At 38.7% G+C, this 17,657-nt stretch overlaps 1 protein-coding gene across 2 annotated transcripts in view; it reads right to left on the bottom strand.

Moving 5' to 3' along the window:
* Window positions 1–17,657, bottom strand: part of USP9X (ubiquitin specific peptidase 9 X-linked) — a 96,791-nt gene that overhangs the window by 56,939 nt on the left and 22,195 nt on the right. For both annotated transcript variants that reach the window (XM_079301966.1, XM_079301967.1), the window contains exons 2-10: window positions 15,311–15,564; window positions 11,667–11,812; window positions 11,286–11,365; window positions 7,168–7,280; window positions 6,620–6,838; window positions 5,313–5,428; window positions 4,801–5,052; window positions 4,585–4,723; window positions 2,872–3,024 (exon numbers count right to left, since the gene is read on the bottom strand). In XM_079301966.1, the coding sequence (XP_079158092.1) occupies window positions 2,872–3,024; window positions 4,585–4,723; window positions 4,801–5,052; window positions 5,313–5,428; window positions 6,620–6,838; window positions 7,168–7,280; window positions 11,286–11,365; window positions 11,667–11,812; window positions 15,311–15,406 (1,314 nt within the window). In that variant the 5' untranslated portion in view covers window positions 15,407–15,564. The remainder of the gene's footprint in view (window positions 1–2,871; window positions 3,025–4,584; window positions 4,724–4,800; window positions 5,053–5,312; window positions 5,429–6,619; window positions 6,839–7,167; window positions 7,281–11,285; window positions 11,366–11,666; window positions 11,813–15,310; window positions 15,565–17,657) is intronic.

Raw genomic sequence — 17,657 nt, 5'->3', positions numbered from 1 at the left:
ACAAATACCTAGAATACACATTCTGATGCAATTAATCTTGTAAACTATTAAAAATATATGTATAAGCACTTTCAAAATTCAATTCCTACTAAAAACTTCCATCAATAATTTAAAACCAAAACTAAAATCCAAAATCAGACTAATAGTTTTGTTACATGCTGTGCCTTAAATTCTTTATAAGATGCCATAAATTTTTGTTTTAAAAAAGTAATTTTAAGTAGCAAAGTTAATTTTCATGTTATGGGAATTATTAAACCCTTCATTCCACTTGACTTTGGAAAACATCATGTAATTGTTTTCCTCTTACCAGACCATTTCCTGGATAAAGAAAAACTGAAAGCATGCAGGGCAGAAAGAACATGTATAATATAACAAATAAAAGGAGAAGTATGGCCAGCTCCTGTGGGGAGCAAGAAGAGCAAGAATAAGGAAGGTAACAACCTTGATCTGGGAGGTTTTTAACAGATATGGGGAAGTTGTTAAGCACTGAAGGATCTGGGGAAGCAGAACCAGACAGTGGGAGGAGGTAAGGAACCTGGTGTGTGACCTGCCAGCTTGCTGCACAGGAATGGGGAAATGTCTGTGAATTTCCAGTTAAATACTCCAGAATGTAAGTCATGAGACCTCAACCTCTGCCATTCTGCATTTTGTACTGCTGGATCTTTCCCTGCAACTCCAGAGGCTGCAACTTAATGCTTGCATTTAGAAACTTCCAACATTATTCCTTTAATGAAATACACTTCTACATTGTGAACACTGGCTTTGTTAAGACATGAAAACACTTCAATAAAATTAAAACTTATGTTGCCTTTGAAAGGCAAAAGCAGCATCACTGCTTTGCTTTTAGTAATACTAAGAGTCTCAGGTGCATGCTGACCCTCTAAACCCAGGCAGCAACCCAAGTGTTTGAGCCTGAAAGCAAAACCTTTCCACTGCTCCACTGAGGCCAAGTTAAAATAGCCTGTTATATAAAGCTACACAGTAAATCAACTCCTCACTACTGAATTTCATGCCCCAGCTGCTCTCAGATGCACTCATTTAATAAGAACTTCTAAACACTACTATACACTCTAGGGAGTAGTGAAGTAGGTGAAAATCATTCTGTATCAGCAGATTTTAGTATTCTTAATTTTTAGTTATGATCCCATGGCTAAAGTCATAGTGAAACCATCTACAAACCATACCTGAATAAGAGTTACTTTCACACAAAAAAAGTACAGGGCAAAATTACAGCCAGAGTACTGCAGTAGCCACCTACTTGAAAGTATAAGTGAGCAGAGCAAACTGGATATTTAAGGGGATGGAATATTTCTTCAGAAATTACTTCTATTTATTATTAATTTTTTTTCCCCAACTGTTAGGGTGGACTACCCCACTTTTTAAGGGTTGCATCATGATTCACATTTTTCTGGAAGGGTAGAAAGTTTGACTTATACTAGCTCATCCTCATGCCCTATTTCCAAGCACTAGGAGCAAGGTAATTGCTTGGAAGACTTTTTTTTTTTTTTTAATTTCAGATTTTTTCTCCTCTTATTAAAAGTGAGGCTCTAAAACAGATAAAAGAGGCCTACTAATAGCAAACTAACCTCTCAAAGTTTGTTTTTTTCCCTACAGTTATCTTGTAGTCTGGAAAGATCTACAGACCACAAGCTGAAAACTAACAGTATGATCTCAGACCTTAATTCAAGTAATCTGTGTATTGCTCTGCTACACAATGAAATTCTCTTAACAGGACTTTGGGATAATAAGAAGAGACTGTATTGTGTTTCAGACTGTGCAGTTACTGCCATGCTGGAATTGAAGCCTAGGCATGATAAAGTTACTTGCAACACCAGAGATCTTCCCTCACCAGCAGTCCCAAGAGTTTTAAATGTAACCTGAAAAGAAATCCACTTAAGCCAAAAGGTTATAGTCTCAGAACAGCATGAACACATGTGAACTGTGTTACCAAAATAACCAAACTTGTATTAGCCCTCCTCAAGGTATAACCCAGCTGGCAAGTGAGCATCACAGAGCTGTTCACTCAACTCTCCACCCCACAGTGCCATAGGGGAAGAGAGTCAGGAGGGTGAAAGTGAGAAAACTCAGAGTTGTGATAACATAGTTACTACAGAAGCTACTATGGAGAAATTTTACACTGCCCAAACCAGTAGAGCCCTCCCTCCCAGTCTTTGAAACTAGAGCTAGCCTTCCCCCACTTGAAAGACTGGCCTGAGGAGTTACTTGTACAATCAGTGTTTCACTACCCATTATTCACATTTCTATCTTATTTTTTTACATTTTCTGTATACTCAGTAATTGCCAATGACTTTGTCTCTCCAGCTGCCTAGTCTGTGTGTTAAATTCATGCAGCCCATAAGTCCAGCCTCCTTTATCATGTAAGTAAATAATTCAACCTGGCAAAACTTGCAATTTTTCAAAAATAATTATTTTGCAAAACAAGGAAAAGAACTTGCAGTTAAACAACTTCTAGAATAGTCATTATTCGAAGCCTTACTAATCACATCTGCCCAGGAAAAACTTACACAACTGTGGGGAACTCAGAGACTAGCAACACATATTTCTTCATGCATTTTAAAATACTACACTATCATGTATCATGTCTCTGCTCAATACTTAAAAAGAATCATCTTTGCACCATGTTCTGAACTGTTCTCTCAACCTTCACATACACATGTAGCTGACCCTTCCACTGGAGACATTTGAGATGACAATTTTAAGCTCCAAGACCCCCAAAATTAACACCATTTCATCTCAATTTTTTCTTTAGCTTTGTCTAACACAAGCAGAAGCAGCCCAGACTCTCTTCTCAACACAACATACAAGGAGACACCTCCTGTGCAGCAGCAGACAAGAAGCTGAATTATTTACCTGTGCAGCCCAAATGTTGTCAAGATCCTGCAAAGTGAGAGCTTTCTCTTTGATGACAAACCGGAGAATTTTCTCAAGTTTTTCTACATATTGAGGTTGATGAAGACTATCTCTTAATACAATTGATAAAATGTTGTTCTGCTGGATCCACTCCTGAACATAAAAAGAAAGTAGTGCCATCTCAAATTATTCAGGTGCCATCATTGATATTTAAACTAGAAAACAAAAATCCAACCTTTTGCAGATTTAAAAAGATGCAGCACAACAGGAAGGCTTTTATCTTTAGTTTCCCCTCTCAATTAAGAAAAACCCACCATTTTAAAGAATTCAGGATATTACTAGATTACTATTAGAACCTTCTTCACTGTGTTATCTTAGGGGGAATTTTTCTTCAGGTATATTAAAATCATGAACTTAAGAGCATGAAAATGTTCAGACCATTTCAAGCATAAGAAGCCAGTGTGAAGAAGAGTTAACTCTCCTATTCAAGGAACAGAATTTTTATCTTCCAATTCACAATCATTAAGTATCAAAACCAAATCATTTAAGATACTTCAACTGTACTGGTACACCTACAGCATATCCCATAAAAAGGACTTTGGCAAGGACTGAAATATAGAAAAGATTATTTAAGTACTGCCACTTTTAGGAGTTTTTAAATGTTTCTAATTGAATCAGAGGTAAATATTCAAGTCATATTTAAGGAGAAGCAATTTTCCCAGTGGTGCCACTGACATGATCAGACCATTTTGTTCCAAGTGAAGCAAAGCAGGATGTGCTCTGAGCACTGAAAGGGAAAACAAACATCCACAGCATTGTAATTTCCACAGTGCTCTTGATTAGACTTATACTATTCAAGCTAGTCTCATGAAATAATGAAATCTAGATGTTTTCAGCTAAAAACACAGGTCTTGTATGAGATGCCAAACTGTAGGAAATGTGTAAAAGAGACCTATTTCCTCCTATTGCTTTAAAAAGTCAAAACTGCAGTTATTTGTTCTTGTCAGATATCCTTTTGGAGATTACAAACCTCACAACAGGTGGCCAGTCAGAAAGATAAAGCAGAACAGTGCAAAAATCACTTAACACAACTAGATGTCACAAAGATTAAGAGAAAATAGTTCTTATTTTAGTTTTATAATTGCTCATTTTCATACTTCCCTATACATGCATTCAAGCAACAGTATTCAAAATACATTTTTGTTCTAATCAATATTTTTGTGATACCTAGAATTTTCTTACCAAACCATCCAGCTTCTGAAATGTGAAAAGCAGAGTAATCACTTAGAACTCCAATGAGAAAAAGCTGAAGCACCAAACCCAGACTACATCCTTATTTAAATGACCATTAAATTTCTAGATACTATAGCACTGAAGTTTCAAATGAATCACACTTTTTTTTTCTAGGTTTCTCTGGGTTTTTTAAAACTCTATATAAAACCCACACTATTCAAGGATTTGTTTCTGAGCCGTATTTTTAGCAGCACTAAAAAATAATTCTCAACAGCAGCTTTGACTCAAATACAGCATTTTTCCCCAGAAAGGTTACTATTAAAGTGCTTTATTACAATAACATGATATCTAATGTTTCTAAAACTGTATATGAAAAAAACCAGTGTGTGTTGAATCCACAATACAGAGCTACTTCTACAGCTGAAGTACAAAGGAGAAACAAAATCTATGCAATGAACTTCACTGAAAAGTAGCACTTACTGCCATTCTTTCAGCTGTGAGCCACTCTTCCTCTTCAGGATTACCATGTCGATGAGTGTAGTATGACACACTGGATATTACTTTGTTAACTTCATTTAGTGCATTCATTTTACCATTGAAAGAGGAAATTTGTAACAACCTGTGAGAAAAATTTAATGTAAGAAGTGTGGAAAAAAATGTCACCAGTGGCATATTATATTAGGAGTAGCATCTTACCTAAGAATCATTTTTAACCTAAATATTTCTAAATTTTTTACAGTTTCTTCTTGTCCTGGAACTCTTGAAGCTAAGTTCTTTAGAGATTTGATTATCATTGACAGAGCATCATTTTTGGCTTCATTCTTTGCTTCTTTTTTCAGTTCATCATCTGTTAAATTTTCTAAAAACTGTGGAACCATTTCTATAATTGGAAGGAAGTATTTCTTCACTGTATGCAATGTTAAAAATTCAAAACATTGTCCAAATGGCCTAAAAAACAAAGAAAGAAAAAAGGGAAAGTGTCACAATCAGTAGTCATGTAATATTATGATAATAATAAGATGCAATTAATTAAAGAAACTCTTATCTACTTAGATGCACATGACATGGTGAACGTAGACACAACCAGCTGAAGAAATGGAGGGAAAGGAACTGCTTCAATAAAAGTCTAAGCTTTCTGCTAACACAGTATTTTATACTGAGTCCAACTTTTGCAAATGCATATATTATTATTTAGGAAAAAAACTTACTTGATGAGAGCTGCAATGATCTGAACATTCAATGCTGATCCACTCATGAATCGATCATGCAAGATCTGAAATCCATTTAATGTGCCAAACTTGTTGATAAGATCTACTAGCCAACCCTGTAATAAAAAAAACAGGTTTTTTTCTGATATTTACAAAGTACCATCTAGAAATATTTTCAAGTACTTGTTAATAACAATATTTGCTTTTAAAAAGTCTTTATACAGCAGTTTAATATCAGTTTTAAGGAAATGTTCAGAAACAGGCAACAAGGTCTTTTCTGTTATGTCAAAGAGCAGATGCTGTATACAAGCTACTCAAAGACATTTATTAAATATACAGGGATAAAATTGACTATAACTTAGGTCCAGCTTTGGTTGCTAAATTACTGCAGAAAGCTGACAGTTCTGGTATTTCTTCTTTGTCCTGGATGTGATAATGACACATATAAAAACATTAAGAATGCTAAGTAACATTCTTCTAAACACAACTAGCAATGCAAGGGAAGTTCAAGGACACTGGAGTTTTATATCCTTGGTTCTTCAAAGTCAATAGTCAGCAGTTCCACTAAAGAAAAATAAATTAAAAACTAAAAAAAAACATACTAAACAAAATAATATATATAAAATTCAGTTAACTCCTGAAGTCTTATCAATGGCATTTGGAGATCAATTCTGAAAGCTTCAGACTCAAGAATCAGGATGGATTACTCATCTTCACTTCAGTTAAAAAAACAGAATAAGAACAAAACTCCAAGAAACCACAGCTACAAAAACAAACAACAAAAAACCCAAACACATAAAACACCCAAACATTCAACATGCCCCCAAAACAAAACCAAATCAAAGCCACCAAAAAAACCACAATGACAGTAGTATCTCATGTCCTATTAAAAGCATTTCTTCCATGATTGGAAACCACTACTAAAAAGGAGAGAAAATTCCTACTTTATCACAATCCCAAATGTCAAATCTTCAAAATGTGTCACCAACAAAAAATTTTAAGTGAGAAGGTAAATCCATCAACTGGCAAATGCAAGCAAGCCAATTAACACAGCAGGAAAGAAATTCCAGCAGGGCTGTGCCAGCTTACCATAGAAACATGTGACACAGTTTGACTGTGGCAAAGACAGGAAGAGTTAGAAGGGGAAATGTACATTAAATCTGGAGTTGTAAGCAGCAGAACATGTTAGTGATAGAGAGAACGAGGAGGGCTTTTGCCCCCCACTCTAAAACACTTCTCTACAGCTGCTGTGTCATTAGGTAACACTGCACAGAACAAAATACAGGGGTCTGGAAAGGTCCTCATACCTTTGGTGATCGTGGGTCAGGAGGACGGGCATACAGTTCATCTTCAGCCAGCTGGACTCCTGCAGGAACTGTTTCTGAGGGACGAGTACCATTGTATAGATGGAATTTGCAGTGAGGATTTAAGGCCATGGCAAGAAGTTCAAGAAGGGGAAACCAATCTTGGGACAGCTTGGCCACACAGAGTTCCACTAGTCGATGAGTGTTGTTAATAATACATCTCTGTTAATAAAAAAAACCAACAAGTAAGAATGTGGCAGGGCACAACGAGTATGAACTATAAACTCAGAACATACACAGTTCTGGTCCTCCCCAAATCATCTCTCATGTTTTATTTCCTTCCAAAACACTGGAGGCAATAACGTGAAACACCAAAAGAAAGATGACTCCCCATTGCCTGTCCAGATCCTGCATACAAGAGTTTTCTTACAACTCACTACTGAGTTTCACAGATTAGACCCAGTTTTTACAGCCTCCCCCTACCCACAAAGGCAGTCTCCTTCCTCATTTAAATTACCATGCTCTTCAGAAACACAACTTTAAAAACTCACATGAATCTCAAACTTCCAGCCGCTCACTGCCTCGTCTGTAAGGATTTTTGTGAAGGATATTGTTAGCCCATCCCGAAAAAATCGCTGGCATGCTTCACTTTTGACATCAAGGCCTATTTAAAATAAGAAAGAACAACAAACTATTAGACATGGAATTTCATTAGTTGTTACATGAACGTTTTAAATGCTGAAAGCAGAGCCTTGGTGCACTGGTGTTGCTAAGTTCTGCTCAGCAGCTGCTACAGGGCTGTGTTTTGATTTGGGCTGGAAACAGAGGGATGTTTTCTTTACCGCTGAGCTGCGCTTTCAGATTCGAGGCTTTCCTGCTTCTCACACCACCCTGCCAGGAAGTAAGCTGGGTGAGCACAAAGATTTGGGAGTGGATACAGACAGGACAGCTGAGCCTAAGGGACCACAGGGATATCCCAGAATATACAGTGCCATGACCAGCATACAGAGCTGAGGAAGAAGGAAGGGGCAGATGTTACAAGTGATGCTGTTTGTCTCCCCAAGTCACCATGACCTGTGATGGAGCCCTGCTGTCCTGGGGATGGCTGAACACCTGCCCAGCCATGGCAAGTGGTGCACAAATTCCACAGTTTGCTTTGCTGGCACACAGCCTCTTAAATTGTCTTTATCCCAACCCATGAATTTTTTAACTTTTGCCTTTTTGATTCTCTCCCTCATCACAGTGGAGGGCAGTGAGCAAGTGGCTGTGTGGTGCTTAATTGCTGGCTGGGGTTAAATCACAACATTTGGACTTCAAAGGTTTGATATTCAAAGTTTCAGAACTGATTTTAAACAAGTCTTGGATGAAAACAAACTTACATAAGCTTAAATGGCCAAAAATCTTTTTGGATTAATGTTCTAGAAAAGCCACCTCAAAAAATTACACTCCTTTACATAATTTTAATTGTTTTTAAAAACATGTTATCTAGGTTGGTTTTTTCCCCCCCCATGTTTACTAAATATTTTGATATATATACTAGCAAAAGCAACAGTAAGTACAATTTTTATCTTCCATTCTTATGTTCTCTCTTATCTAACAGCATAACCAGTGAATGAAGAGGGGTAAAAATAACCATTTCAAGGCAATGCAGAAGATACAGCTCCAGTAAGGAACTCAGGAGTGGTACCACGGAAATCTCTTCTCTTGAGAGAGATAGAGATGGTCTTTAGAGGCTGCTGGAAACAACTCCCATTAATGGGCTGGACTAACTTTTGGATGCACATGTGCCCATGCACATACACATTTAATTATTTTTTTTTGTCACTAGGGCCTCCCTCTCTTCCCCATTCCATGCAATACATCAAAAACACAGATTTGGGATCAAGTCTGAAGGTTTATATTGTATAGTGAAATCTCATTTTTTTAGCTTAAGTTATAAATTCCAAAAGCTGCCTTTCATCTTGCTTGCATGTGTCACATTGGAAAGTTCTGGCAGCATGTTAAAAACTCAGTGTAAATGTTAAGAGCAATAAAATCCTTTTGAAAAAAGAGTGGAGAATATTCTTGCCTATAAAAAAACAAAACCTTAAAATAAACCTTTTTTAAAAAACTTTTATATTTATAGTATCTAATTCATTATGACATTTATTTCTGGTGCAAATCTCATTACTGAAAATACTCTGTAAGCATTCCAGATTTATTGTGAAGATAAACATCAGTCTAGCTATTAAATGCTATTTTTCAAACAGGTTTTCTTCTATCACCAAGTAACTAGCAAGACTATCTGTTGATAGTATCATGGCTTATTGTTTAACAAAGAATTAGGGATTGATGCCTACACATAAAAAGAGAATTTTCCATAAATGGGTGATTCTGCCAGGAATAATGCAAGCCACAGTTTAACAGGTTTCATATTACTTTGTCAAATTTGCTCCTTTCACTTGAAGGTGGTAATGCTGACATTCATTTAATACATGTACTTTCAATTAGTTCAATTATGTCCCTTTCAATTGTAGCTCCTGAAAAGATTTAAAGATGATGCAAGTATCACTTATTTTACTGCCAGGGTCACAAAGAAGAGCTACCCTGCAGTCACTCCAGAATGCTGATGGCCATTGGCTGTGTTAGGAATAAAAGCTACTGAAGAGCCATAACCACAAGAAAATGGTGCTTGACAAAAACATGTAGTGGGGTCTTTCTAGGTTTTGTTGCTACACAATTTAAGTAAGACAGAGACAGAAATACGGAGTTTATATAATTCAAAAGCTGGTTATTCTTCAATCTGTCCTTTCAGTTTCTCCTTTTGATATGAAAAATTCCCATAGACAGGTAGCAAGGAGTCCAATTTTAGATGTTACTGGCATAATGAGGCAATTTAATCTATTAAGAAACATACACAACAGAAGCATTTATATTGCTTCTCTATATAAATCCCACTTTCATACAGTGTCTGCCAAGCTCAGAGCTACCAAAACAGTGTCAGTTACACCAAGTTATGCCCTATCATATTCCTTGGGAACTAGAAGTTATTTAAAAGGAACCACATTAGCCATCACATAACTTCAAGTAGCAAAAAACCCTCCAAAAATCTAGGATGTAGCTGTAAAAACAACACAGTAAACAACTAAGAGCTTTCTTTGTTTTCTCCTTATCCAATAATCTTTGCATACACATGCAAGAGAATTCATCTAGAGGGCAAGAGAAAACATAATTAAGTAGCAACACAGAAGTGCTTTTTAGAATTGTATGCTAACAACTTAATAATAATCAAAGTGCCAAAGCATATGAACGTGTTTCTACTGTTTTTCATGATTTCAAGAAGAAAAATATGCTTTTCTTTTGGGGAACTTTCAAATGAGTCTGATGCTTTGGGGAAGTACATTGATGTCAGAAGTAGCTAGAAATCTCATTCTGGTCTTGTTACTTCACTTCACTGACAGCTTTTAGGTTTTGGGTTGCTATTTATTTTTTTTTTAAAGATGACTTAACAGCTGGCAGAACACACATCTCCTCTCTCACACATAACAAGCAGACAATTTCTTTTTACTGCACTGTTCCAACAACACAGACACAAAGGTGGCTGCACTTTCTCTTGAAAAGCTGGTATTTTTTTTCCTTCAGAACAGATGTGATCCCTTGAACATCCTACACTTGCTTGAGGATTCTTGCCAGACCCAACTACACACAAAGCCACCAATTCCAAGCACAACTACAGCTGACAAATCAAGTGTTGGCAACAATATGTCATTATCCTGTGCTGCATCACAAAGATGCACCCTAACTTTTTTCTCTTCACTGAGTGGTCCAAAGCAAGAAAGACTTAATAATCAAGACAACACAGAATATCATGACCACAATTAGCTTTTTAGTCTTAAAGCTGCCTAAGAAAAACATTTAACATAGAAATGAAGATGTCTGGGCCCAGCACCTATGCAGAAGAATGAGCAGGGACTTTGTATGATGATATATTTGAAACACAAAGACCTGATAAATGTAGATATCCTAAAAAATTTGCTGTGATTCTTGCTATTACTCAAACACAAGCAACCTCCCAGGAGAACAGAACTTTCCAGAACACTTAGCAAACCTGTCAATCTCACCAGTACAATTTAGCAAACACATACACTGTCCTGATATGGAACCCTTTTTCTCCCAAGTCAGATACCAGCAAGTACTGGTAGGAGTATTAGTCTAAGCCACCTTTAGACTAATAGTTTAAAATGCTAACTTTTTTCTGATATTCTTAAAAGCATACATGTACCAAATCTGAACAAAAACTTATTGCAAAATACCTGAAAGCTAGACTAGAAACTTATTAAAAAATAAAAACAACTAGAACTCTTTGAGTTTTAGCATCTGCTATGAAGACCAAACCCACTAGGTCTGATATCAAAGTGAATACAGAAAACAGGTATGACAGGAATGACAGGATTTTTACATCTCTGAGCTTATTCAATTTCCCTACTCATGCTAAGGTACCTATTTCTAACTGCATTAATGGCTTGTTTAAAGTTCTTATCTGTGAAGATTTTGCGTAGCAGTCTGACACAATCTTCAAAACCAGGGTTGTAACAGAAATTATTAACAACTTCTAAGCCTTCACCAGGGATGCTAAAGAAGAAAAAAAAAAATTGCCCGCCAATCCAATAATCAAATGTCTCTCAGTTACCTTTTTTACTTAGGTCAATAGCAGCTTCTAGAAGAACTTCTAATTCCCCCTTCGGCAATACAGGAACAACCCATCGAGGCCTATATTCAAAAACAAACAAACCCAATTTCAATTGTGCTTCTGAAAAATCAAAATTCTTGCCCCATTGCAATGCTTTTAAATATAGGCTCAGTACACAGATTTTTAAATGCCCTGGCAAGTATTACCCTAACCAACCCAAACAAAAATGCGTTCTGCTTTACGCTTCTTTCTCTTTACAACTTTACTCAATTAAAAAAGCATTTCAAGAAATACAGTGAAACAAAGATACAAAAACTCTGATTCCACTATAAAGATGCTTGCACAAATCATCTACATCTTGTCCAAAAAGCATGAAAATACCTGTTGATCATGTCATCCAACTTTGCCAGGTCTGTGTGTGGAAATGCAGGCTCCTCATCTTCAAGCTGGGGTGGAGCATCAGCTTGGCCCTGCTCATCAGGCGGGGTAGCTGGGGAGTTCTCATTGGAAGAATCAGGTGAAGAAGTCTAAAATTGGGATGGAAAATACTTTAAGAACTACCTGCACTTGTGTTCCCTTGTTTTGGCAGTTTTCTGTTATAATGTAATTCAAAGAATAATCTCAAGTACATATCAATATAAAAAAACTGATTTCAGATTTATTAACAAAAAACAGAGACTAAAATGTGCTATATTTTTTTCTATCTTCACAGTTTAAAAATCAAGCTACTTTCCCAGGGAGGAAAGTGGGGTTTTTTGGTAACAGCTTCTACTTTCAGCAGATCTTTTTGCAGAAGGTGAAATAAATACACTGAAGCTCCAGTTTCTACAAATCTTGTACAGAAAAGTTGATTACTTTGAGAAATAATTTTCAACAAAAGCACAGAAGAAAACAATCATAAAAAATACTTTCTTCAAGAGTTTGCTAAAAATGAGTGACTCACTACTATAACCATCTACTAATCAACCTCAAAGAACATGATTGTTACATCCACTTTGATGGGCCATGCAAAACACAATACATTTTGCAAATGTCACTTATTATTCATACAAAGAAATAGTATGAACTGACATAAGAGCAATACTTAAGAAGACAAAACCTCAAGAACATTTTTCACCTGCCATACCACACCTGGTTGGCAGAGTGTTATTTTCTTCACAGCAGCCTGTAGGGTACTGGGTTTTGAATTTGTGACCAAAACAGCACTGGTAACACACCACTGTTTTGTCTGTTGGTGAACAGGGCTGGAACAGATTCAAGGTCTGTTGTTCTTCTCTTTGGTAACTCCTGTCAGAACTCAGAGATAAGCAGGAGACACCAGGAGGTGGAAGCAGAAAAGCCCACCTGAGATGTTGTCATGAGTTGGAAGAAATGCAATGAGGAAAGCCAAGGCTCACTTGGAATTAAACCTAAGGATGTCAAGCAAGGACTTCCTCAAATACATCACATGAAAAAATATGGTCCTGTTGCTGCCCCAGCCAGGAGATCAGGGAGGAGGTTTGGAGGAAGGAAGTTTCCTTTGGTTGAGAAGATTGGGTATAGACCATGTAATTAAACTTCATATCCACAGGTCCATGGGTCCTGATGGGATGTGCCCACAAGTGCTGAGAGAACTGCTGGTACCATAGTGAGGCAGGAGAGGTGCCTGAAGGCTGCAAGAAAGCAAATGTCACCCCAGCCTTCAATAAGGGCAAGATGGAGGACCCAGGGAACTACTGGCCAGTGAGCCTCACTTCAACTCCTGGAATGGTGACAGAACAGTTCACTCACAGCCACCTGTACCCACATGGAAGACAAGATGATGATCAGGAGAGGTCAGCATGGATTCACTAAAGGTAAATCATGCTTGACTACATGCCTTCTACAATGAAGCAACTACCTGGATGGGTGAGGGGAGAGCAGGGGATCTTGTCTGCCTTGACTTCAGCCAAGCTCTGACACTGTGTCTCACAGCAGCTGCATTCCTGAACTCAGGAAACGAGACAAGGCTGAGTGGAGAGTGGGGTGGATTGAAAACTGTCAGATCTCAGAGGTTGGTAGTCAGTGACACAGGGTTCAGCTGGAGGCCTGTCACCAGTGGTGGCCCCCAAAATTTCAATACTTGTCCCAGGACTGTTTAACTTACTCATTAATGACTGGGGTGAGGGGCAGATGCCTCCTCAGTGAGTTCTCTGGTGACACAAGCCTGGCAGGAGGGGTCAATACCCCAGGGAGCCGTGCAGGCCTTGGGAAGGACCTTAACAAGATGGAGAGATGGGCAGAGAATCTCCTGAAATCCAGCAAAGGCAAATGCAGGGTTCTGCACTGGGGAAGAACAACCCCAGGCACCAGGACAGGCTGGGACAGACCTGCTGGGAAGCAGCTCTGGAGAGAAGGACCTGGGGCTGCTGGTGGACAGGGAGCTGTCCCTGAGCCAGCACCGTGTCCCTGTGGCCAAGAAGGCCAATGGGATCCTGGGGTGCTTTAGGAAGAACACTGAGAGCAGATCAGGGAGGTGATCCTGCCCCTGTGCTCAGCCCTGTGAGCATCACCTGGGCTGCTGTGTCCAGTCAGGGGCTCGTAAGTACAGGAGAGATGTGGAGCTCCTGGAATGGGTCCAGTAGAGAATGGCAAAGATGATGAAGGAACTGAAGCATCTCAGTGAGGAAAGGCTGAGGGCACTGGGCCTATTTAACCTGGAGATGGCTTAGAGGGGACCTCATCAACATCTGAATAAAGGTGTCAGAGGATGGATCAGATTCCATCTGGTGATGCCCAGCAACAGCACAAGAGGCAATGGGCAAACATCTGAAGTTCCACCTGAACACACAGAACTTAACAGTAAGGCTGACTAAGCAATGGAATGGATTGCCTCCAGGAGGTTATGGAGTCTCCTCCTCAGGAAATATATTGTCTGGTCACAATCCCCAGTAAGGTGGTCTAGGGCACCCTGCTTGAGCAGGGAGCCTGAATTAGATGACAGCCAGATGTCCCTTCAAACCTTACCCATCCTCTGATTCTCAATCTGCCCCCAGCAGTTGACAGGGCAAGAGGCTGAGAAGGGACACAGCTGGGAGAGCTGACCTGAAATGACCCAAAAGATACTCCATGCCACAGAGCCTCACAGTCGGCAATAAAACAAAGGAGTTTTTTTTCCCAGGGCAGCTGTTGCTTGGGGACTGGTAGGCATCCATCAGCTGGGTAGTGAGTGATGGCACTTGCATCACTTGTTTCCCCCCCACCCTTTCATTTATTAAATTGCATTTATCTCAGCCCAGACAGTTTCTCACTTCTTCCTTCCAAATCTCTTCCCCATCCCACCAAGGCAGAGGGAGTCAGCAACAGTGGAGACTTCAGGGCCAACCAACCACACATACCAAAGTACAATTCACTCTCAGGAAGGAGCAATCACTAAACCTCATGGTATTAAAAAATACCATTTTTATACTGAATTAAATAACAAAGTGTGGTTCTTCTCTTAAATTTTTTGGCTTTACATGTTATTGTTTAAAAGCATCTTCTCTGGTATTTTTTCTACATCAAAAAAGAATCATTACACTGTGATGTAATATATGAAAGCTTTTGCTTTTCTTCAGAAAGCAAGGAACATGAGAAGCTGTTCAGGAAGTCAAGTACAATGAACAGAGACCAGGATGCAGCTGCTCTGGAAGGGCTGACACCTGAGTAAGCTGTTCTATCCAGAAAGTGCTTTTGCAGAACAGAGCAGAAACTGAACTCACAGATGTAGTGTGGTTTCATCAACCTGTGGCAAGAAGGCTTCTTATCCAAACAGGTATGCTTGAAAGAATTATGCCACTGTCTAAAATGGGAGCATTTTCTACAATGCCATGCTCTCTAACCATATTTACTCAGCCAATACCACTGTCCTCATCCCTAAAAATGTTGTTGTACTTCCAGATATGCACAGAAAAATGTCTAACTTAACGAGAAATCTCCAGAAATATACAAATTCAAATAATTCAGGAACACTACTTCTAAATAACAAATTCTTTTATTTTTAGGTGAATTGATTGCTAATACCATACCTGATTCTGCTGGAGGGGAGGCTGGGACTGTCCATCAGGAGCCTGGCCCTGGCTATCATTCCCTCCTACCGGAGAGCCACGAGTCGTGGCTGTCATACTCGACACAGGGCAGATCTTTGCAATTTTGTCTGCTTATGTAGTTGATGTGAGAGAAGAAATTATAGTCCACTTAGTAAAGTTGAAGTACCAGCATATGCTTGCCTTAAAAAGCTCCAACTCAAGAACATGCCATCTTGCAGAGACCATTGCATAACCTGGAGGGGGGGAAAAAAAGACAATATCCAGTATTAACACATGCATGGAAACACAATCCACACCTGGAAAAGAATATTACAGAAACAAATATGCTTCTATAAGGATCTTCTATTTCAGACTTAGTAATTCTTTTTATTGAATACAACTGAAAAAGTCACATTTGAAATATTTAACATTCTTTTAATGCTCTCAGTAAAAATTACACTTATAATCACCTTTACACCATTGAGAAACCAACACACATTCCAAATGTGTGGCTGTTCACTCTGTGTTCAGAGTAAATGTGTGCAGCTGTTTACTGACTCTTGTGCCTGAATTCTGATAATAGATTCTCCACCTGAATTCATGGTGCTGCTCAAGGTCTGTCGAAATGACCTGATTAAGAGCCTAAAAAGCCAAGTTTGTAATCTTTTCCAATACTCTCCTCCTGACACTGTCTAACTGCAGATGTCAGAGGGAGTTAAGAGACTGATTCTACCTCAGATGAGACTAATAGAGACCCTGCAGCCAAACCCCTGTTAGCACATCAGTATTCACCATGGGAATTTGACCTGTCTTCCCATTATCCAGCATGTGCCTATGAAAACCTGGGTCCACGGGCCTTTCAGCCCCACTGCAAAGCCCATCACATCCCCACCAAGCAGTTTAGCAGATTATATGAAGAAAATTGTGACATCAGATTTGCTGAACTTGTAATGGTGTACTAACAGTTCCATACTCCCTGTGTTTCAATTTCACTGTGTATTATACACACAAAAAGAGCTGCATTAAGTTGTAACAGCAATTCCACTCTGTACCACCAGGCATTGTATAACCACGGAAACTGAAATACAATTTCCCAGAGCAACTCAGACTTCCAAGCACCACATAAAACAAAAACAGTTCTCACAAAGTTAAAAAGCCAAGTAAGGTGATAGAGTTGTATGAGCTTCCAGCAAGATGCATTTGGCAGTGCTGAGATCCTGATCCAATCACCAAAACCTCAAGTCAACAACTGAAGTGAAATTTCTGTTTTAACACTATACATATTCCAAAGTGTTTTATTATGATGCCTCATCTCAAGTTTCAATGCTGTTATCTTTCTCCAAGACACTTTAAAATCTTTTCTTATATTGTGTGAATTTGCAAGGCATTACATACACTATAAAAATTGACTGAATACACTCTAATTCCTCTGCCCAGTCTCCAATATTAACAGCACCAACAAACTTAAAGGCCTCTAATAATGTCACTGATATAGTGCTCACTTTTGAATAAAATTGTATTTTTCAAAACACTCAACTGCATCTCTAGCTTTCATAACTCATATTCATAAGGCTTAGTAAGCCTACTAAGTCCAGAATAAATGCATTACCAACTCAAAACTTTCTTTAGGAAGAAACTGATTTTTGAAATGCAATTTTTAAAATTAATGTATTTGGTATTTAATCTGTGCTTTTTAAAAAATGCCCTCCTGAGTATTTAATAGTTTTCTACTAATGTTTCTAAAGATCACTAAGAGAAAAACATCAGCAAGAGATAGTTTCCTGCCACATATATATACACACACACAGACTGCAGTCTACTGCAGTTCAATGCAGTCAGTTCCCCTGCACTACCTGATGGAGGTTTTGAGGTACTCACATAAGCCAGTGAAATCAAACTGCTGCCAACTCACACTGTACTTTTCTGCAGCCCTAAGCCAACCACCAGGCCAATAAACCTTCTCTAATCACCACCATTCTTCCTTAACAGGGGTGGGTCATACAAAGGCCACATCAAAACCATGTGCTGGCACAAGGGGCGAGGTAGCACAGAAGCAGGAAAAGGGTAGGAGAGCTCATTTCAGCAGCAATCCTGGTCCAGGCTGGCTTAAATTGCAGGCAGAAGTGTCCACCAGCAGCTGCGGTTCCACAACAGCTGATGCCAAGGACAAACTGCTTCATTTCATCTCTTCCCTATCCTAATGCTTGTGCTGAATTATCATGAAGTGAGCTGGTTCAGAGTACTAAAGGAAACAACAACAAAACCCTGCCAAATGTACAAAGACTGATTATTTTTCAGTTTCTTTAATTATCTGAAGTGGTGCACTGCAAGGCCAGAGTACTCACCC

The sequence above is a fragment of the Erithacus rubecula genome, assembly GCF_903797595.1.
Source record: "Erithacus rubecula genome assembly, chromosome: 1".
Classification (NCBI taxonomy): domain Eukaryota; kingdom Metazoa; phylum Chordata; class Aves; order Passeriformes; family Muscicapidae; genus Erithacus; species Erithacus rubecula.
This window is presented reverse-complemented; position numbering and strand designations above follow the sequence as displayed.